This window comes from Balaenoptera acutorostrata, chromosome 17, assembly GCF_949987535.1.
Source record: "Balaenoptera acutorostrata chromosome 17, mBalAcu1.1, whole genome shotgun sequence".
Lineage (NCBI taxonomy): Eukaryota > Metazoa > Chordata > Mammalia > Artiodactyla > Balaenopteridae > Balaenoptera > Balaenoptera acutorostrata.
In genome coordinates, this window is record NC_080080.1 from 37,587,418 (window position 1) to 37,610,823 (window position 23,406).

The 23,406-nt window shown below is 35.2% G+C and overlaps 1 protein-coding gene across 10 annotated transcripts in view; it reads right to left on the reverse strand.

Annotated features, from left to right (window-relative positions):
• The window catches only part of VPS13B (vacuolar protein sorting 13 homolog B), a 769,553-nt gene that overhangs the window by 534,789 nt on the left and 211,358 nt on the right, over positions 1–23,406 (reverse strand). For all 10 annotated transcript variants that reach the window (XM_057531718.1, XM_057531717.1, XM_057531723.1 and 7 more), the window contains exons 18-19: positions 2,951–3,085; positions 1,981–2,154 (exon numbers count right to left, since the gene is read on the reverse strand). In XM_057531718.1, the coding sequence (XP_057387701.1) occupies positions 1,981–2,154; positions 2,951–3,085 (309 nt within the window). The remainder of the gene's footprint in view (positions 1–1,980; positions 2,155–2,950; positions 3,086–23,406) is intronic.

A 23,406-nucleotide genomic window follows, 5' to 3' on the forward strand; every position in this document is an offset into this window, starting at 1 on the left:
TATGCAGTAGATTCTAATAAGCTTAGTCCCTTCTTAGGTATCAAAATTCTAACCAGATGGTCTGGTCATTCTAATAACATTTTAATGATCTTATGATTTGAAAACAAAACCTACTGAAAACTACTATTTGGAAAATTATATAACGGAGCTTCTCAAACAGCATATTTAAAGAATATAATTAAATAGGCATTAAAAAAAGCATGATGTTGGGACTTCCCTGGTGGTCCAGTGGTAAAGAATCCGCCTTCCAATGCAGGTGAGTCAGGTTCGATACCTGGTCAAGGAACTAAGATCCCACATGCTACGGGGCAAGTAAGCCCACGCACCACAACAGCTGAGCTCGCGTGCCTCAACGAGTGAGAGAGCCCATGTGCCCTGGAGCCAGCACACCACAACTAGAAGAAGCCCCCCGCGTCGCCAACTAGAGAGAAGCCCACGTGCCACAACTATGACCCGACTCAGTCAAAAACAAAAAAAGAGAAAGAAAATAAATAAATTAGGGGGGAAAATCAAAAAGCATGATGTTTATTTAACCACCAATCCCTTCTCCCTAAAACCGGGGTAGGCAAACCACATAGGCTAAATCTCGCCCACCTCCTGCTTTGTGAATAAAGTTTTACTGGAACACAGTCACACTCATTCATTTACATATTGGGTATGACTATTTTTGTGTGCTCTAATAGCAGAACTGAACAGCTGAGACAGAGCCCATATGGCCCACAAAGCCTAAAAGGTTAGTTATCTGGCCTTTAGTAAAATGTTTACCAACCCCTACTTTAAAGGACTGGTAAAATCTTCTACCCATAGGCACAGTCTTACTTGGGTATTGGCCTCATCCTCACAATTTTTTCCTTAGGAAACCACACCCATCCTCATCAAGTTGAAAATGTCTTTTTGAGGAGTATTGTCTTTAAAGGCAAGCTGACTCAGGGGTTCTCAGACTCACCTTTCAAACACTAATTTCTAGTTTCTAGTGTGGATGCCATTCAGCTGCAAATGCTACTATAACAAATTCTGCTTTCAAATGGTTTTGCATCCCTGCATATGTGCACTGCTTCGAATAGTCACCTCCATATAGTCTCTGTGTAGTTAGTTAATTACAAATCTTTTCATGGTTTCTACTTTGAACTTAGTGCAGTCATGCTTAACATATTTTCTACAAGCTACAGTTCTTGTTATATAATGTTAATTGAGCTCACTCTTAGGCAGCTATTATTATTTCTAGCATCATTGTCTTGGCTTTACCAACTACATACTGACTAACTGAACTCATGGCTGACATCAGGCTCTACTTACTATACCTTTTTATCCCCAGTCTTCATTGATAGTTCCAGTATCTCCTCTCAACATGAGAGGTGTGGATCTGTTATTATGGTGTGAATAAAATGAAACAGATTCTAGGCAAAGTGCTTCTAGAAAAAAATTTAACTCTAAGAAATAAGAGCTTGACTTCTGAGTTTTTTCCTTTATTACAACATCAATATCTTTTCCTTTTTGTACAAGCACAGGAGGCCCAAACACCTAACTTTAACATGGCAAACTATGGGTCACAAAGTGCTACTATCCCAAGAAAAATATTTTCTCTTTGCAATGTTTTAAATTTCTTTTACTCCTTTCTATGTATTACATGATATATTTTAAAACTCAGTTGGGTTTAGTAGTAGTAGTAGTTGAATCTGAGATTAACTGTTATACATACAACTGAATTATCTCAATAAAATAGAATAAAATCATTATTGTTTGTAAACACGTCATTTATCAAAAATGATACAAAACACTTCATTTGAATTTTCAAAGAGCGTAACTGCAGAGTGTATCCCAATGGACACAAATGAAAAAGAGAGGAAGAAAGAAATGGAGGGAGGGAGGGAAGGAGGGAGGGAGGAAGTTAAGGAAAGGAGAGAAGGAAAGAAAAAAAGTCCAATTTTAAAAGTCTTGCTGGAAAGGAAAATGCAAATAAGTGAATAATGATGTACTTACCGGAACTGTGGCAGTAGTCCATATACTGTGGAACTAGGACTGTGAAGGCTAGTAAATCTGGAGCTAAGAGAGATTCTGGCTTTCTACTCTCATTGAGCCACTTGCTGCTATGAAGGTCTTTAGTGTCAGAAGGACCCTGAAGCAATGGAATTAACTTCTCTTTTCCACTCTCACCTGAACAGAAATATTTATGAAAAAGAAACTCTTATCAAATAAAACATAGGAGTACCCTGAAGATGTTTGATCTTAAAGTATACTAACATCATAATATAAAATTTCAGTTTATACTTGGTAATTCTAGCAGAACATTTAGTTATACTCTAAAAAGTATGACTGATAAAATTAAAAGCACTTTTAACTCTTAAAAGGTTGTTTTAATATTTAGCTAATGAATGTAGAACATGTTCAGAAAAGCTTATAAAATAAAACAACATGAACACACTGTATTCTAAATATTCAATGGAATCTGTACCTATTTAATCTTATCTAGACATTTAATCCACACTGGAAAAAGTTAAATAACAAACAGTTTAAAGAAAATATTATGAAATAAAATATTGGAAGGAAGGCGGAATCAATTACAACATTCAGTTGAAAAACAGCTGGGTTTTCTGTTTAATTTCATTATACTAACAACATTTTAATTTAATTTTTAAGTGTCATATACATCTATACCTCCTATTCCCCCCCAAAAGTGTAAGAATAAACTTTCCTTTAATTTTTCCTCCCTCATAACCATTCTTAAAACTATGCAAAGATTTTTTTCCTTAAATAAAAATTAACCTATTAATGTCAAGAAGTATCATCCTGGCACAATTAACAACTTTTTTCAAGTAAAAATAAAAAAATTTAAAACCTCTGATTCATAGGAACAATGAGTAAATTCTTGTTTCAGTAACGCTCCTTGTAAAACGCACGGCCAATTCTCCTACACAGGCAATAAAGTTTTACACGGTCCAGCTGCACATACCTGGGGCTTTGGCACAAATTTTTATTGATCCCATGGTCCCAGAGGCACATTTGACCAATGATGTGCTGCAGTACTTCAATTCAACATTCTGGATTGAGCCCTCAAGAGTTGGCAGGGGATTCTTAGATTTCACACCTAATAAAAGAAAACTGCAAATGTACTAGCCGATTGAATTTAAATAATTTTTATACTCCTTCACCAAGGCATTTAGACTTAATTACACTTTAATTATCTACCTCAGATGTTCTTACAGTATTTGTGTTAGGCTTCACAGTTTAGTGTTTAGGAGTTAAAAAGATGCAATTTTAAAATAAATGGGCTGAACTCACATAACTATACTTATGCAAATTTGAAACAAATATTTGTTTAAAAATCAGGAGACTAAAAAATCATATTTGGTTTTAGAATATAGAGTAAGATTTTCAATTTGATACAAATTTAACTTATAAATTGAGTTTCATTTAGGCAGAGACATGTAATTTAAGCACGAAACTTCCTGAGTAAACAGCCTCCTCAAAATATCTTGGTCAGGTGAGGTGAAGAGAGAGAAACAAGATAGCTCAGAACAGCTCCTAAGTTAAAATACAATAGCTTATAAGCAAAATTGACATCCCATGTGTAGCTAAAAGAAACCAAAGGGATTCTACATCAATTAACAAAAAAAGTGGATATTAACATCTCTACTATATGCTACTTGCTGAAGAACATAAAAGCACAGAAGGGAACAATTACCATGACATAAATGGTAGGGAAAACTTAATTCAAAAAGGAGAGACTCATTTTAGCCCTGAAGGGTAGGTGAGAATTAAAAAGGCAGAGAAACCTTAAGAACATTACACTAATATTATTGCAAACCACTAAAATAATGATAATGATGATGAACTCTAATCAACTAACATTTACTGGAGGACTTACTATGTGTTATACACACATCTCATTCAATCCTCACAACAGGGCTGTGATAAAGATGTTATTGTTATCCTCATTTTTACAAACTGGGCTAAAATGGCTTAGAGGAATTAAGTAATTTTTGCTCAGTCCTACAGCAGAGAGAAAGAGCTGAGGTGTTTAACACAATTTGATCCTATCACAGAAAACTTCACCACTCATTTCACCTATATTCATGAAGAGTGGCCTTCTTTTCCCCATTCCACATTCCAATCAAATATATATTATCCTTCATATTTGAAACTCCTTTAAGGAGAACTAAGTATGAATAATTAAGAAAATCATGAACCTTTTATGACAGATATATTAAACATTACTCTAAAATCTTTGATCTCAAACTCTGGTGCATTCAAGAAGCCCCATAGTCCTCCAAGAGTCTTCCTGAGATGTGGCCCAGGAACCTGCAGTTTAACTAACACACTACATGGTTTGCCAGTCGTTAAAGGACATCATCTTGAGAAATACCTTCTCACATAGTAATCTTTACTTCAGAAGGACCTATAAATTTACTAATTCCTATTTGACTGTTATATAAACATGTATCAATTGGTTGCTCTTCCCCAATATTCACCACCTGTGTTATTTCCATTTGCAGTGGTACCTATTATCCTCAAAGCAGGAGTCTAAATGCTGTGTATTTATACATTTTTCTATGATTTTATCAGTTTTTATCAAATTCTCAAAATCTATGACTCAAAAAACTTAAGAAGCAGTATTTCAGAAAGTTAAATGATGCCAACAATATGAAATAAACATAGCAGTAGTAGTAATAACAGTAGTAGCAGTACTACTAGTTATAGCACCTAACACTCAATGACTAAGTGCCATGCACTATGCCCAGTTTGTTATTTTTATTCATCTCAAAAGAAAAAAAAAAAAGGTAGCTATTACTATTCCACTTTACATTCAGGAAAACCAAGGTTTAGAGAAATAAGGATTTTGCCCAGGCTCAAGTCAGAAAGTGGGCACGCGTGGTTCACTTTTCTCTTCATAAGAAAAGAAGCTGAGCTACCCTGCATATTTAACATCTACTGTGGATGCAGAAGTTATAATCAGTGGATAATTTACGCTGCTCCAATCATTATGTTAAGTGATGAGAGGGATACAAAATGGAATAATACCCTCCTCTAACTCTCAAGCCCCCAGAGTCAGACTCTCATTCTATGCCAATTTTTTGAAAAAACTTAAAGAATCTAGATAGTGATGAGCAGACAAGAGCTAATCAAAGATTCTCTCAAGGGTTACTGATGGTGTTAGGAACCAAAAGATTGAATTAGTTCTGGTAGATGCAAAAATAAAAAAATATGAATAGACAAAAATGGCTTTTTAAAAAATTATTTTATAAGCTGCTTCTTTTACAGTTTACACCAAGTTTAGGACTCTACCTTGAATCTCAAATGATACGTCTTTGTTAATATCTAATGTATGCCGTATATAAGACTCTTATCAGAAGAAGTTGCCGGAAACCTCTTCTGATAAGAATCACTTATACATATATAACGCATCTTAGTTTAGACTAATACTATCAAGAAATTATTTCACTTTTTATGATCATTACATTTCTCAGATTTTTAAAAAAATATTTATTTGTTTACTTGGCTGCGTCGGGTCTTAGTTGTGGCATGCAGGATCTAGTTCCCTGACTAGGGATCAAACTCGGGCCCCCTGCATTGGGAGTGAGGAGTCTTAGCCACTAGACTGCCAGGGAAGTCCCTCTCAGATATGTTTAAACTTGTTTTAGTAACTAAAACATCCTGCATACTTTCTCCTTAAGAAAACTTTTTCAAAAAGCAATTTGTTTTTAATGGTTCAAGCTCAGATTTTTAAAAAGATAATTATAGTCATCTTTTGATAGACTTCAACAATGGAGAAAAACTGCTAGTAAAAAATAACCTCAGTAATGTAAATTATGGACTTTGGGTGATTATGATGTGTCAATGTAGGTCCATCAATCGTTAACAAATGTGTGCTCTGGTAGGGGATGTCGATACTGGGAGAGGCTGTGCAGACCAAGAAGGAGGCAGAAAGTATATGGAAAACCTCATACCTTCCTCTCAGTTTTGCTGTGAACCTAAAATTACTCTAAAGAAGAAAAAGTATTAATAAAAAATAATTTAAAAATAAACTTGGTTTCTTTCCACTCTACCATAAACCAAAATTTGTAAAACACCCCAAACATAAGCACTAGGGAGGTAGAAAGGAGCAGAGTCTTGGCATTGCACAACTCAGGGCACCATTCACACTTTTTTCTGTCTACATGAATGCAGCTTCCTGAAACTGTGAAAGGAAATCTCCTGTTAGGAATGCAATATGGTGAAACAAAAAGACCAAAAGCTCTGAAATTGAAAAAGCAAGCCTTCAGATATAGGTAGCATTACATATCTAGTAGTTATGTGGCTTAAGGCAAGACACTATTATTGTTCCATGTGGAGGCCAAAATACTGCAGTTATTGTTCAAGGTATTTAACTCTGAGAAATCTGCTGAACTTATACAGAACTTAATTTAGGGAAGAGGTGCAAAATTTTGATAAGATGTACAGTCAGCTGACATGAGTCAATAGGAAAATCACAAAGACAGTGACAATACCTTACATTTGAAATAATGACTTTACAAAGCATTACAAAGCACTCTCATGTGGATTTACTCAAATATTGCTGTCATATTCTACTAGAGGAAGGGAAGAGGGACTCCCTAAGGCACTGCAATTGAAATACAACTTTACATGGTATACACTTTCAATGGAATAATCTAAAAATAATAGTGAATTTTTGTAATACAATTTAATATAAAATAATGCACTGTTACTTTTTCTCCTTAGAGTATTTTTCTGAAAAATATTAACTCTGAACACACATTCTTAGTCCTGTGGTGCACCCTTAGCTCAGATTCTTTATACACCACCTTTCTTGCCCAACATAATCCTCTTGGCCTCACAGACACGTTAAACCCCCCGTGTTCAGTAATCAACTTACGATCACTCTTATAATTATCATCTATAAATCAGAAGATGAAATAATGAGAATGACCTGTATATCTGTGTGGAAGTAAAAGATTAAGGAGTCAAGCCATATGTAAGTTTACCTCTGTTTCCTCCTTAATTTTTACGAGCCTAAACCAACAAAGAAATGAAAATGAAAAGATAAGCACTATATGTGCAACTCTCAAAGAGGCAAGAACTGTCATCAAAATTTCAGAAGATGGATGCTGATGAACAAGTAACAACAAGATGACTTAGAGAAAAGTGCCCGTGGGTTATTAAACTAAGAAGTAAGTTGATCTGCAATAAGCCCTGGAAAGATAAGAATTAAAGAAGCCAGGCAGTTCAGAGGGCAGGAATGCAGATAAGGCTAAAAAGATGAGCAGTGACTGAAAGTCTATCTAATAACCACACATCCTTTGTTTTAATTGCTGAAGCCACACAACTACCCCACACTCATCCTGGCAAAAGACTGAAGGGTTCACGCTGGAGAGGTTGAACCAGAAGGACTTTGAACTAAGGAATAATACCAAGGAAAAGGCTGCATGCTAAAAATGGGAGATTGTCTAAAAATCTATATAAAATAGATGTACTAAATAATGAAATCTCCTTTTCTTTTACTCTCTAAGGACACTGAATGCCAGAGTTACAACCTGCAGGAAAGAAATGGAAGGTTTTCTATCTGTGAAAACTGGACAGTCCAAGAAAAAGGAACCAGAGATACTGATAATTGATTATCCCCAAACAACAACAACAAAAATGAGTAAGTGTGCAATTCCCCTACAATAACACCAGCCATTCAATAAGCTCCAACCTCACACACAAGTTCCCAATTAGCTATTTAGTATTTTATTCTACAATATGAGGGCTCATCAGAAACTAGGTATAAATCACTAACATGAAAAGGAGAGATAAACAACAAACACAGAAAAGGAACTTGGGGTAAAAAGACAATGCTGGGAACAGAAAACTTAGGTAATAATAATTATATTATTGTATTATACTTACTACTACTACTACTACTACTACTGCTGCTGCTGCTGCTGCTATCCTTGGAGGGAGTACAGAAGACACTAGAACAAGAACAGCATGTTTAGCTGAACTTTTCAAAGAACAAAAAATAGCCATTAGAAATTAAAAACATGATGTTAATTCTCCTTAAATTAATATAATAAGAAAATACAGGTGAGGAAATCTACCACATAAATTAAAACAAAAAATCCAAAGAGACTGAAAATGGGCCAAATGACCAATAAATGAAAGGATCAGCATAAACAATCAAATATCTGAAAACCAAAAGTTCTAGGAAGAACTATTAAAACAAAACGGAGAAAATAATCAAAGAAATAATTCAACAAGGTCTCCCCAAATGAAGTACATGAGTTTCAAATTAACAGGTTGCACCACGTATCCAGTGCAACAAATGAAAAAACAAATATCAGGGGTAAAGAGAGAAGCTCCTAAAAGTTTCTGAGATAGAAAAGAAACAGATGCATAAAAACAGAAAAATGTTAATACATAAACATACAACATACAATTAGAATGGCATCAAACTTCTCAACAGCAACACTGGAAACAAGAAGACAACAAAGCAATGCTTTTTAAAGTCTGTAGAAAAATCATTCCCAACCTACAAATCTACATATACACCCAAACTACCTTCACATATGAAGGCAGAATAAAGATTCACTCAAACATGCCATATCTGAAAGAAGTTTACTTCCTTTGCTAGAAAGACAGCTACAGAACTGTGCTCTACCAAAAAGAGGAATAAATCAGGAAAGAATAATATATGTGATCCAAGAAACAGGGGATCCAATATAAGAGAAAAGGGAATTTCCAGGACAATGATAAAAGGAAACTTCAAGACATCTGTAGCAGGTTCAGAAGGAAATAGAGATGCAAACAGGAGGAAAGTACACTAAAAGAATAATGACTACAAAAATTAAAACTAGGGACTTCCCTGGTGGTCCAGTGGGTAAGACTCCACGCTTCCAAGGCAGAGGCCTGGGTTCGATCCCTACTCGGGGAACTAGATCCCACATGCGTGCTGCAACTAAGAGTCCACATGCCACAACTAAAGATCCCGCATGCTGCAACTAAGACCCGGCACTGCCTAAATAAATAAATAAATAAGGTATAAAGTACTTTAAAAATTAAAACTAATTATCTAATGCATCTGAACATACTGAGAGAAGACATGCTTCTCTAAGAATTTGGGGGAATTCATATTAAGTACATGGAACACTAATGAAACAAAAAAAGGCAGTTATTCACGCCAAGGATAAAAGCTGCATAAGAAAAAACATTTAAAGGTAGTATACTATAATTCATACATGCATGGTCATAATATATTAATACTGAATATATATTTAAGCAAAAGCTGTGATATAATTAGATGACTTAGGAGAAAAGAAGAACAGAGATACAGACAGCGAGTATTGGCCATAAAAGCTAAATCCTCTTAGTAGGCGAAATAATGCCATCCCGCCCTCACTCAAGATGCCCATATCCTAATCCCAGAACCTGGGAATATGTTCTTAACATGGCAAAGGAATATTAAGGTGCAAACAGAATTAAGGTTGCTAATAAGCTAATGTGAAATGCGAAGATTATCCCATACAACCCAGGTAGAACCAATGTAATCATCAGGGTTCTTAAAAATGAAAGAGGAAGGCAGAAGAAGAGAGTCAGAGAAAGACATGTCATGACAGAAGCTCTACCACAGAAATCTTCTGGCTTTGAAGATGAGGGATGAGGGCCACAGACCAAGGAATGCTGGTGGCCTACAGAAGGTGGAAAAAGCAAGGAAACGGATTCTCTCCTAGAGGCTTCAAGAGGAACACAGCCCTGCTGACACCTTGATTTTAGTGAGACTCATTTTAGACTTTAAACTACAGAACTGTAATAAAATGAACTTATGTTGTTTTAAGGCATTACGGTTGTTGTAGTAGAAAGTATGTTTACAATATCTAAACATGAAAAATAAGAAAATTTCAATATAAGCATTTTATTTAGAAATTTAGAGGTAAATATCTAAGAATGAGCCAAAAATGACTGCCCTTAAAAAACTAGTGAAGATTATAAGGGCCCACAGGACTGCCCTTTTTGTTACAAGCTTTACAAAACTATAATTTAATAAAATAAAACAAAAGGTCATTCAGGACATTCAAGCAGCCAGGACGCATTCTAGATACACAAAAATAATAAAATCATAGGATAGTGAACCAATAGTAAAGGTTTCCGTAGAGGGAAGAGGTAAATTCCTTTAAAATACGCATTGAAGGAGTGCAGTTATTAGGGAACGTTATACAAAATAGCAATAGCAAAGAGCTTCTAAATGGTTGATATTGTAGTAAAAACGAAGCATTATCATTTCAGGGGAAGAATAAAAGGAGAAAGCAAAAGGAGAGGAAGATTTATCACCTGAGAAGAAGGTGGAAGTCTTAACAAGAGCGGCTGGGCAGGCAAGAACATATAGGTGGACCAAGAAAGCTGGTTAGTTCTGAGGCTCAATAGGTGACAAAGACTGCAAATGACCTCCTGTGATAAGACATGCAAACAGGAGACAGCAAACTTTAAAAGGTAGTGGTTGTTTTGTTATTGTTGTTGATGATAATGATTTTATTGTTTTTAACATGGAAAAGCAGATGAAGTGACAGCCTAGGGCTAAACCAAAATATTTGGGTAAAAATTACTTAATATTTTGAACAGAATATAAAATATAACCATTGAACTATAACCAATTAAATGACAGAAAACAAAAAGTAATCTCAAAAGTATAGCTCACAATGATAATTAGGTGATAGAATTGAACTATCACAAGGAACATATTCACAAGGAACAAAACACAAAGTCTTCTATAGCAAGAGCTTACTTTTCGTTGTCCCACCCTCACCGCAATCCCTGTCCATTCTGCTGTAGTTTCCAGCAAAAAGAGAGTCAACAGGCATTTACTAAGTATGTACAAATCTGGTTCTCTCAGTCTTTTTTTAACATCAACAATGGCAAATAAACATTTGACAAGTAAAGACTCAGCTTCATACTGACAGAATGATGAAAAAGGTGCCCTAACTTAAAACAATATATTCTGCCACCTAGTTTATGACATAACCCTTAATGTAAATATTAACAAAATAAAGTCTGCTTCTAACTCTAAAATTCCATGAATCAGAATCTCGATCCTACATGTCATTGTCATACTAGCCACGTACATTCCTCGAAAACTAACTTGCAGTATCAATAAGAATTAACCTGCTCTTCTTCAAGATTACTTAACTTTGTGCTACGATTACAGGTGAGGGAATTTAGACATTTCTGGCTATAAGGAACTAGAAAAATAAATCTTTTCATGTGGAAGGGGGCAGAGCCTGGTTAGAATACTGAAGAACTTACAACTTCTGGACATAGTCTAACAAGAAGACTTCAGTAACTCATTTAGACTTCATGGGCTTAAAAGACGAGAATTCCAGATAGCTTACCAAAGTACCTCAATTATAACAGATGTTCAAGAACAAAGAATTTTCTTTATCCTTGACGTCTTCACTACCAAGTGTGGAAACTAAAAAACTAACATTAATGTTGGCAGATCATATCATTAATTTCTTTTCCCTTAGGCTGCTTTTAAAGATTTATGCTTGTCTTTAGCACACTGGGGTTTCACCACAACGTATCTACTTAGAAATTTAGGTTTATTTTTCCTGTTCGGGATTTATGATTCTTAAATCTGAAGATTCACATCTTGCATCAATTTTGTGGGGTAAAAAAGAAGTCTCTAAATAGTGCCTCTCTCCTAGTTTCTCTTTCTGAGAGTCTTATTAGACCTATACAGAATCCTCTCATTCTAGTGACCAGATCTATTGACTGGTATTTCACATTTTCATCTCTATTTTCAGTGCTGCATTCTGGATAATTTCTTTATATCCACCTTTAAGTTCACAACTAGTGTCTGTAGCTATGTCTAATTTACATCATTCATTCAGTGACTTCTGACCTTCCTTTTTTTTAATTCTCTAGTCCTTATTGACAATATCTATGCCTCCTTCCTATTTTCAACTCCATCTTTTACTTCTTTAATAACTTTAAACTTAGTAATTTTATACTCTTTTTCCAGTTATTATATTACTGAAATTCTAGAAGTCTATATTGGCCATTGGAGGTCTGTGCTCTTGGGGGATTATTTTCAAGTCGTTAGTAACTTGGGATTCTGGGCTTACATTTCAAAAGGCTTTCTTTTTTAAACACACTGCCAGAATTAAGGGTATTTGCCAAAGCAAATATTTGTGTTTACTATTAGATACCCAGAGATGTAACCAGTCCACCCAGGATCACATTTTAAGTTAACTTATTGGTTTGATGGTTCCTAGACCATGAAGAAATTAAAATCTGAGTGCTGACAGGACTGTGGTTACAAATTCTCAGGGAAAGCACCCTCCATCTTCCCCATCAAGGCCAAAACAAAGAAGCTTCTTTGTTAAAACGAGAGTGGGGCAGAGTTTTAAAACAGTCCATCTTTCCACTAGTCCTTAGAAGTTATGAGCTTAGGGAAATGGAAATCACGTCCCAATTCCTCCTTTCTTGTCCCCACCCCGTTCTGGTGATTAAAAGCCAAACCCACTGGTAACTGAGGTTGCCACAGCCCATTAGGACAGTCAAAGCATGAATACCTGCTTCCTACTCTGGTTTTTCGTTTCCTCCTTGTTTGGGAACTTTTTTTTTTTTTTTTTTTTTCTTGCAGGTTCAGCAGTTCACTTAGAATTATATGTGTTATACATTATCCAGCATGGGTGTTCGTAAAGGAAAGGATTTCAGGTTAATCAGCATACCATGCTACCAGGCACAGAAGTCACATCACGCTATGCTATACGTTTCTTAAGTAAACATACCTCATAATTGAATTTTTTCTCCCTAGGATTTCATCCATGATAGATGAGGAAGTAACAAGTATTTTTTGAGGTTAAACACTGCAGGTTATGCAGAGACATTAAACACATTATAAATCCCAAAATGTACTAGTTTAACTACTTTGTTTCCATAACTGTAAAGTGGGTATAATTCACCAGCTACCTTACAGAATAATACTAAGCCCCGAAATGATAAGTGGATGGTGGTTACCAGAGCATCTGGCATGTAAGTATTCAATAAATGTTAGCTAGTATATTCTCACTGTTACTATTACTACAAACAACACAAGCTTATCGGGGAAATTCAGTTTATATACATTAAGGAGTAATAAGGCAGTTTACTAAATGATACACTAATCACTACACTTTTATTCTAGTATAAACTCTGCCACCAAATAACTGTGTAATCTTGGATTCAAAATCTCTGTGGCTCAGTTTCTTCATCTGAAGAAAACAAAAAAGAGTGGTAGTATTTGATTACAACTAAGATTTCTTTAAGCTTTAAAAACCAATGATCAGCTGCAGTGTAGGAGATTAAAGACTGTATAATGGGATATGGAAAGGAAAAGTGGCCTTTCAAGGGAGCAATATTGTCACATACCATCAGTATTTTTTTAAAGGCAAAGAAAAACTACAGTAATTAAATGAAGCAGTCATTATGTTTCTGTACCTATGATAGAAAAAATATCGACTAGGTAAAGTCAGTTAGTGACTTTAGTGAAAGATGAGAAAAATTAATTTATATTTAATTAAATTTTATTTACAAATTGATACTGCAAGAATAACTTTTGAAACCTTTTATATCTCCCCCTAGCCTCTAGAGCTATAATGTCTGATAACAAATAATTAATTACTACTTTATGATACAAATAATAAAGTCATGCGTTATTAGATTGGGTTTTTCTATACATAAAAGTTCTTAGTTGAAATAATAAATAACACCCAATTACTAGTTATGATCATTCAGTATTGTACCCATACATGAACTTAAAAAGAAAATAACACTTAGGATAATAGCGTAAAATGCTTAAAAAAAAAAAAAACCTGCTTCTTGGATTAGGTATTTCATAACACATATGAGAAGGAAATACATAAAAATAAATTCTCATTAATATTAAGAATCCGCCTGCCAATGCAGGGAACACTGGTTCAAGCCCCAGTCCAAGAAGATCCCACATGCCATGAAGCAACTAAGTCCGTGCGCCACAACTACTGAGCCTGCACTCTAGAGCCTGCGAGCCACAACTACTGAAGCCCACATGCCTAGAGCCCATGCTCCGCAACAAGAGAAGCCGCCACAATGAGAAGCCTGTGCACCGGAATGAAGAGTAGCCCCCTCTCACCGCAACTAGAGAAAGCTCGTGCACAGCAACAAAGACCCAACACAGCCAAAAATAAATAAATTTTTTAAAAAAAATTCTCATTAATAACCACTGGTGGAAATATCTAAAGAAGGGCTACTATGTAAAAGTCATATTAAACTCCATATTCTGACAGTCAAAGTGAGTAAAGGGGAGAGGAAGCCATCGCTCTTGGGCATTAAATTAAGAAAAAAACAAATCATGTAGGCATGAGGGCAAAAATGAAATGAGATCATTTAAAAATATCACACAGGAAGACTAGAAACTATTTTTAAAAGCTTATTGTAAACCTAAGAGGGAAACTGTGTCAAAGATTTTTTAATAAAAAATTTAAATGTGAACAAGGATGCTAAATGATTAGCTAGCAAAGTAAAAAAGACATCACAGTAAGGGCAAAACTATCTTTTAAATTAAGGAAACTCAAGTGTGTGTGTGTGTGTGGAGGGAGTTGGTAAAGGGCACACCAGAATAAAAATAAATATAACATTCACTCCCTCTGCATAGGACAAGATAATTCTTCTTTCCTTAGTTTAATTCCGCCCTAAGGCATTCTGAATTCTACCACAAGGTAAAATCTAACCACTATGAAACCTTGACTCTTGACAAGCATTCTTTTACTATAAGAACTGTGACTGCATGCAACCAAGATTCATTCTTGCTACTTCAATCACTGACCTCCAAGGACAAAATCAAAGGCCTACCACATATAACTCTGGACTGTCTCTCACTGAGAAGGGCAATCACCCTGGCTTGAGGATGCAAGTTTTTGTCTGCATCACCTAAGGATGATCATCTACTAATGGTTCCTTATGCATACACTAAATTTTGACTCCCATGTCTCATTCATTCACTCACTGATTCATTATGTTTTTACTATACACTACTATATACCAAGCACAGTCTAGGGTTATAGGGGTAAACAAGACCAATTCAAGCTCTTCTCTCATGAAATGCACAGTCTAGTTGAATGAATAAATAAATCCATGAATCAATAAATGGTAAAGAATACAAAAGAAAATTCACCTAAGAGGAGATACAAATAATAAAAAGATGTATGACAAAAGATCAATTTTGCTATAACTAAACAAAAGTGAGCTAAAGGAAAACTGGAAATTTAAGCAACAAACAACATTCAAAGTTATTGAGGTTTTATTAAAATAACCATTTTCCTTCATTACCAGTTGCATTGAATATTCATGGAATGATGTGAGAGAACAATACATCTATACATTATTTTTTTTTTTATAGCTACTTTATTTATTTATTTATTTATTTATTTTTGGCTGTGTTGGGTCTTCGGATCGTGCGAGGGCTTTCTCTAGTTGCGGCAAGCGGGGGCCACGCTTCATCGCGGTGCGGGAACCGCTCTTCATCGCGGTGCGCGGGCCTTTCACTATCGCGCCTCCCGTTGCGGGGCACAGGCTCCAGACGCGCAGGCTCAGTAACTGTGGCTCACGGGCCCAGCTGCTCCGTGGCATGTGGGATCTTCCCAGACCAGGGCCCGAACCCGTGTCCCCTGCATTAGCAGGCAGATTCTCAACCACTGCGCCACCAGGGAAGCCCCTACATTATTTTTTTTAAGTTTATAATCCATAACCAAGTAACTCAGTCCTGGGAATTTATCTCAAAGAAATAACTAAAAAGAAGGAAAAATGCTTTACAGCAATATTAATTAGCAGCAAGAATCAGAAAATACTTTAAATGTCAGAAGAGGAGAATGGTTAAGTGCATTATAAAATATCAATATCTCATTATTAATAAAAACCTATGTTACTTGATGTTTATGTAAAAGTATACAAAAATGTATCTATAAGAAATGTTAAATCAAACAACAATAGAACATCAGATGGTACATGCAATATGGTTACAACTATGCAAACTACACATGGAAAAATAATAGAAATTATATAGAAATTGGCATTAATGTAGAAATTGGAAATTTTATAAAACTTCATATATAATCTAAATATTGACTTACTAATAAGTCTGGAAGCTTTAATACCATCATATAATAAGGTTTCACATTAAAGACTACAAACAAATTATACTCTATAACAATCGTAGGTAGACTCCGAAGGCAACAACAAAATCCCCCTATTTCTGGTATATATATCCAAACTTATAAGTGAAAGGAAAGAAGATAAATATGGTTAATATATACATTTACAAATAACACTAAGCTTTCCAATAAATAACCCAAATACTATACAAATTAAATGGTAGAAGATCTCAGGAGTCTAAGAAATATATTTTTTTTAAATGTGCAAGGAGAGAAAAAACAGAAATGATAATCCAATCTATACATAAATTGAGCTCTAAATTATTCACGAATCAGTGCAGGTCACATCCCTACAGGACAAACATTACTACTGCCAAATTCAGAGTAAAATATCCTATCAGGTAGCTTAGGTATGGTTAAGCTAAGAAATAACAGCATCAACTCAAGGTCACATTCACCCTTATTCTAACCAAAAAAGAAACATAATTAAGATTTTTAAAGACACTTTTTCTTTGTTCATTACAGAAATAAACAAGTTCCACTTCCAGAAAGACAGGGTAGATTTTTCCCTATTTCTCATGCTAAGTACAACTAAAACCCCAATGTTATATACAAAACAAAAATAAGAAGACTCTGAAAGGTGGAAAGAAGAAGGCAGACCAGTTAGGGACCTCAGGAGCCAAAGAAAGACACGGTGGTAACGTGCATAGGCTTTGTTTTTGCCTCACATATTCCAGACTTGAAGCTGAAGAAGCCAGCAACCCAGAAAGGGCAACAGGTACAGACATAAAAAGTCCTAACAAAAGCCTATTCTCCCTAGCCAAAGGACCTGAATAAAAAGCATCCCAACAGCAAGACAAAAAACTCTTAGACAATAACTGCTCTACTCCAGGCAAATGCCACAGAAAAAACTGTGGTCCCAACTCCCACCAACATTAGTGAAGGTCAACTAGACTTCTACTTTCAACATGTTCTAACAAGGAAACCCAGTGCCCTAACTTGGGTAGTGTAAAAGAAGGCTTAATAGGGAACCTGGACTTCCAACCCAACCCAACCCAACCCAGCATTAAGAAGGCACCCCTCAACCTTCCAGAGTAGTGTCAAAGAAGGCCTAGTAGAGAGTCAGGATCTTCACCAACCTTCAGCAATAATGAGCCACCCTACCATCACCACCATGGTGTCAGTAGAGACCTCATGGTGAGCAGTAATGAGGCCTGGTAATCCAACCACTCCAAGCCAGGGAGTTACCACTGGAGGTCTACATGAGAGCTAGAATTCCCACCTTGGGCCAGAAGTTACAGGGCCCCCCCACCACCACCCTTAGATACCAATGGAAGCCAAATGGAAAACCTGGACTTCTACCTCCACCAGGCAGTAGCAAGGGAGCATGTCCCCTTCCACAGTTGGAGCATTATCAGATGAAGCCATACAAAACAGACAGTTTAAATAAGATCTAGAGTCTCAGGAAACAATATCCAAATTTTCAGGTTCCAGTCGAAAATCAATTGTCATACCAAAATCCAAGATCCCAAAGTGAATGAAAAAGACACTTAATATATGCCACTGAGATGACAGAGATGTTAGAACTACTTGACAAAGACTTTTAAAACGCCATCATAAAAGTGTTTCTACGAGCAATTATAAGCATGCCTGAAACAAATGAAAATAATAATTTAGCAAAGGAAGGAAGGAAGGCAGGCAGGCAGGCAGGAATGATGACAAAAAAGGATTCAAATAGAAATTTTAGAATTGGGAAAATGCAATAACAGGAATAAGAACTCAATGAATGGGTTCAACATCTGAACAGAGAAGATAAAAAAAGAATCAGTAAACTGGAAGACAGCACAATAGAAATTATCCAATCTGAACTATACAGAAAATAGAAAGAAAGAAAACAAAAAAACAAAAAAAACAGAATCTCAAGTACCTGTAGGACCGTAACAAAAGATCTAACATTCAAGTCATCAGAGTCCCAGAAGGAAAGGAGAAAGGTGGGGCTGAAAAAAGTACATGAAGAAATAACTGCAAAAAACTTCTTGAATTCGGCAAAAGATATAAACCTGAAAATTCAGAAGTTGAACTAACCCCAGATTAATCAAAGAAATCAAAACACATCATAGATAAACTTCTAAAAACTAAAGACAGAGAAAAAATCTTAAAGGAGTAGAGGAGAAATGACACCTTACTCACAGAGGAAAAACAATTCAAATGACAGCAGATCTTTTAAATTTGAAACCATAAAGTCTAGTAGGAAGTGGCACAACATTTTTCAACTGCTGAAAATATCCTTCAAGATTGAAGGGGAAAACCAGACATTATCAAATGAAGGGAAACTAAGAAAATTTGTAACTAGTAGACCTTCCCTAAAAGAATAAAGTAAGTTCTCCAAACAAAAAGAATTAAAATAAGGAACTGTGGAATATTAGGAAAAAAGAAAGAATACAATAAGCAAAAATAGGATATACATAATAGACTTTTATTCTTTTATTGAGTTTTCTAAAGTATGTTTCATGTTGAAGCAAAATTCATACCTGATGTGGTTCTCAATATTTAAGACAACTATATTATAAACAGGAGAGGGTTAAGAAACAAAGATAAGTATGCTTTCTACACATCAGTTGAACTAGAAAAATGATGATACCAGTAAACTATAATAAGCTAGATATATGAAATGTAAACCCAAAACAACCACTAAAAAAAGTTTCACAACAAGATACACTCAAAATAACTACACATAAATCGAAATGGAATTCTAAATAATGTTCAAGTAACCGAAAGGCAGAAAAATAAAGACACTAAAAACAGAGTGATCAAACAGAAAGCAAAACCTAAAAACTAAAATGGCAGACTTAAGGCCTAACCAACCAATAGCTACATTAAATGTAAATGATCTAAATCTAGCAATTAAAAGACAAGATTGCAGACTGGATTAAATATGATCCAACCATATGCTATCTACAAAAAACTCACTTCTTTGGCTTCCCTGGTGGCACAGTGGTTGGGAGTCTGCCTGCTGATGCAGGGGACACGGGTTCGAGCCCTGGTCTGGGAAGATCCCACATGCCACGGAGCAGCTGGGCCCGTGAGCCACAATTGCTGAGCCTGCGCGTCTGGAGCCTGTGCCCCGCGATGGGAGGGGCCGCGATAGAGAAAGGCCCGCGCACCGCGATGAAGAGCGGTCCCCGCACCGCGATGAAGAGTGGCCCCCGCTTGCCGCAACTGGAGAAAGCCCTCGCACGAACCGAAGACCCAACACAGCCAAAAATAAATAAATAAATAAATAAAATCAAGTAAAACTAAAAAAAAAAAAAAAAACTCACTTCGAAGATGAGGTAAGCAAGTTGGAAGTAAAAGAATAGAAAAAGGTAGATCATACAAATATTACTCAAAAGAAAGCAGAACATAGTGAGACACCACTTCACACAGTTAGATGGGTATTTAAAAAACAGAGACAATAAGAAGTATTGGCAAGGATGTGGAGAAATATTGACACTCATACGTTGATGGTGGGAATGTAAAGTGGTGCAGCTGCTATGGAAAACAATTTGGTAATTCCTCAAAAAGTTAAACAATGAGATAACATATGATACAGCAATTCCACTCCTAGGTAAATACACAAGAGAACTGAAAACATATGTCCACACAAAAGCTTGCACAAGGACGTTCCCATAACAGCATTGTTCTTAATAGTCAAAAAGTGGAAACAACTCAAATGTCCACCAACTGATGAAGAGACAAACAAAATGTAGTACATTACAGAGTGTTATTCAGCTATAAAAAGAAATGAAGTACTGATACATGCCACGATATGGATGACTCTTGAAAACATAACGCTAAGTGAAATAAGTCAGATGGAAAAGGTCACATATTGTATGATTCCACTCATAGGAAATACTGAGAATACGTAAATCCATAAGGATACAAAAATCAGTAGTTGCCAGGGGTTGGAGTTAAGTGGACATGGGGAGTTACTGCTAAAAGGATATGGGGTTTCTTTTTAGGTGATAAAATATGTTCTAAAACTAGACAGTGGTGATGGCTGCACAACTTTATGAATATAATAAAAACTTCTGAGTTGCACACTTTGAAATGGCTAAATGGTAAATGCTGTGTATGAATTAATGTGTGTGAATTTAATCTCAATGTTTAAAAAAAAAGCAGGAATGCTTACATTAACCTCAGATAAAGTAGACTTAAGAGAGAAAAAAAAAAAAAAAATTACCAGAGTAGATACTCCAAAAAGACACAGCAGTGCTAATTGTAAATGAAACTAACATAGCTGCAAAAACTGTAGGACATAACTGATAAAAAGAGAAATAAACAAATCCACAATTCTAATTGGAGACTTCAACACCTCTCATAACAACTGACAGAATAACTAGAAGAATATCAACAAAGATTTAGAGGATGGCAAAAACGCTACCGATCAATAAGCTCTTCATGATATGACAGAACAACAAAAGAAAAAACATTCTTTTCAAGTGCCTACAGTAAGATAGACCATGATATTCTGAGCCATAAATGAATCTCAACAAATTCAAAGAATTGAAGTCAACAGTTTCTTCTCTGACCACAGCTGATTCAAATTAGAAATCAATAAGAAAAGAATAATAGGGAAACCTCCAATTACTTGGAAATTAAGCAGATCTAAATATTCCACAAGTCAAAGAGGAACACTCAAGAAAAATTAAAAACATACACTGAACTGTATGAAAATACAACATCAAAATTTGTGAAACGCAACTAAAGCAGTACAGAGAGGAAATTTTATAGCACTAAACGTACACACTGGAAAAAGTAAAAGTCTGAAGTCAATAATCTAGGTTCTCACCTCAGAAACATAGATAAGAAGAGAAAGATAAACCCAAAGCAATCAGAGGAAGGATATAATAAAGATGATAGCAGAAATCAATGAAGTTTATTTAATCTGGTTTTTTAAAAATAATTTAAATTGAAAAACTTCAGCAAGGCTAACAAAGGGAAAAAAAAAGAGAGGGACCATAAATTGCCAAATCAGGAATGAAACGGGATATCACTACAGACTGCAAACATCAAAAGGTTAATGAGAAAATAATACAAACAATTCTGCACACAGAATGTGACAACTTTGATGATATGGATCAATAAGTCAAGAAAACAACAAAAACATTCCCAAAAGGTAAATCCAGGGACAGATAGAAAGTTGCATCAAATCTTTGAAGAGGAATTAATATCCCTTCTAAACAATCTCTTCCAAAACTAAGAATGAGAGGAAACACTTCCCATTTCATTGTATGAAGCTAGAATTACCCTGATTCCAAAACAAAGACATTGCAAAAAAAGGAAAACTATACACAAATATTCCTCATTAATATACATGTGAAAATACTCAACAAAACATTAGACATGGAATTCAGCAATGAGTTTGTGGGTGTATAAATATAAATTATAAATAAATAATCATGACCAAGTGGGATTTATTCCAGGAATAGACGTTTAGTTCAGTATTGGAAGATCAATGTAATCCACCATATTAACAGGCTAAAGAAGAAAAATCATAACAATATCTATTGATATAGAAAATGCATTTGATAAAATTCAACACCCACTCATGGTAAACACTTTCAGGGAAATAGGAAGAGAGAAGAACTTCCTTAACATGAGAAAGAGGATCTACGAAATACCTAAAGCTAGTTAATGGTGCAAAACTGAATGCTTTCATGCAAAGATTGGTACAAAGCCGAGGATGTCAGCTTTCATCGCTGTCATTCAACATAATGCTGGAAGTTCTACCTAGAGCAATAAGACAAGAAAGAGAAATAAGAGGTACAGATGAGAAAGGAAAAAAGCTGGGAACAACCCACATGTCCTTCAACAGATAAATGGATAAACAAACTGTGATAAATCCATACCATGGAATACGATGCATCAATAAAACTGAACTATTTATACACACAACTTAAACATCACATATTATATGATTCCTTTTACATGGTATGTCCAGAATAGGCAAATTCATAGAAACAGAAAGCAGATTAGAGGTTATCAGGGAATGAGGCAGAGGGGAGACTGGGGAGTGACTACTTAAAGGGTATAAGGTGTTTTCAGGGAGTGAAAGGTTCACCACATTGTAAATACACTAAATACCACTGAATTGTACACTTTAAAATTGTTAATCGTATGTTATGTGAATTTTACCTCAATAATACAGAGAAAGAGAGGAGAGAAAAATCAATCCATCCACCTAGGGAGGGTTTAACAAGAAAACCCACTGGCTCACATATTTAAAACCTAAAAGAAATTTGAAAAATACCTATTTATTACCCTTTTCTACCTCCCTTTTACTTCATGTTTATGAAAATTCATTTATGGAAGAATGTTCAGTGTTTAAACTATTAACAGGTGCTTCTTCTAAGAGCTGAAGGGAAGAGAAATACAGGCATTTGTATGTGTAGGTGGAATCACTATAAATCTTTATGGACTAATTAATATACTTTCTAATCGTTCATGATGTTCATCAATTTGTTGTAGAGCTATCCTAAAAAGTTATTTTACATTCCAAAGGTTTATCAAAATTTAATGCCTATAAAATACTCTATAGTTCTTGAAGAACAAACACTAAAAACTACAATGAAATATTACTTTAAGAAGTTCTTTGAAAATACTTTTAAATACACACATGTATCTTTAAAAATCAGTTTGGTAAGTGGCATTTCTTTATCATTAACTATATAAAAAGAAAAACTAGAAAATTATTCCTGTGTCCCTGAAAGTAATTTTTCATAAGCAAGTCAGAGACAAATTTCATATACTATAAAATAGTTATACTGACAGGTTATTACACCAAGAGAATATTAACCTTCAATCCCTGACTCATTCAAGAAATGTTTGCAGGAATACTTTTAGCCTCTTTATCTGGTCAAAGCACTAGAAGCTAAGTGGTGTCTGTACAAACCAATCATTTCACCAGCAGTTTTATATTTCTTTAAAGCCTCATATAAAAAGCACCTGCCTAAAGTGAGTAATGGAGTTTTACATTCATTGCACTTAGGAACAGCGTATGTAACCTATTCCGTTTTCCTCCCTTGTGGAATATATTTCAGCTTATATTGCACAACACGTTACCAATGCATATAAAGACTCTCTGATCAGCCATTTGGACTGCAGTCAGCAACCTGCCTGAGTGCTTTATTTTTTTTTCCCTGCCCTAAATAACATACTCACTTAATTCAACAACTCAAATGAAAAAATCTTTTTAAGATGGTGAACTTTCTTAATAAATATATAA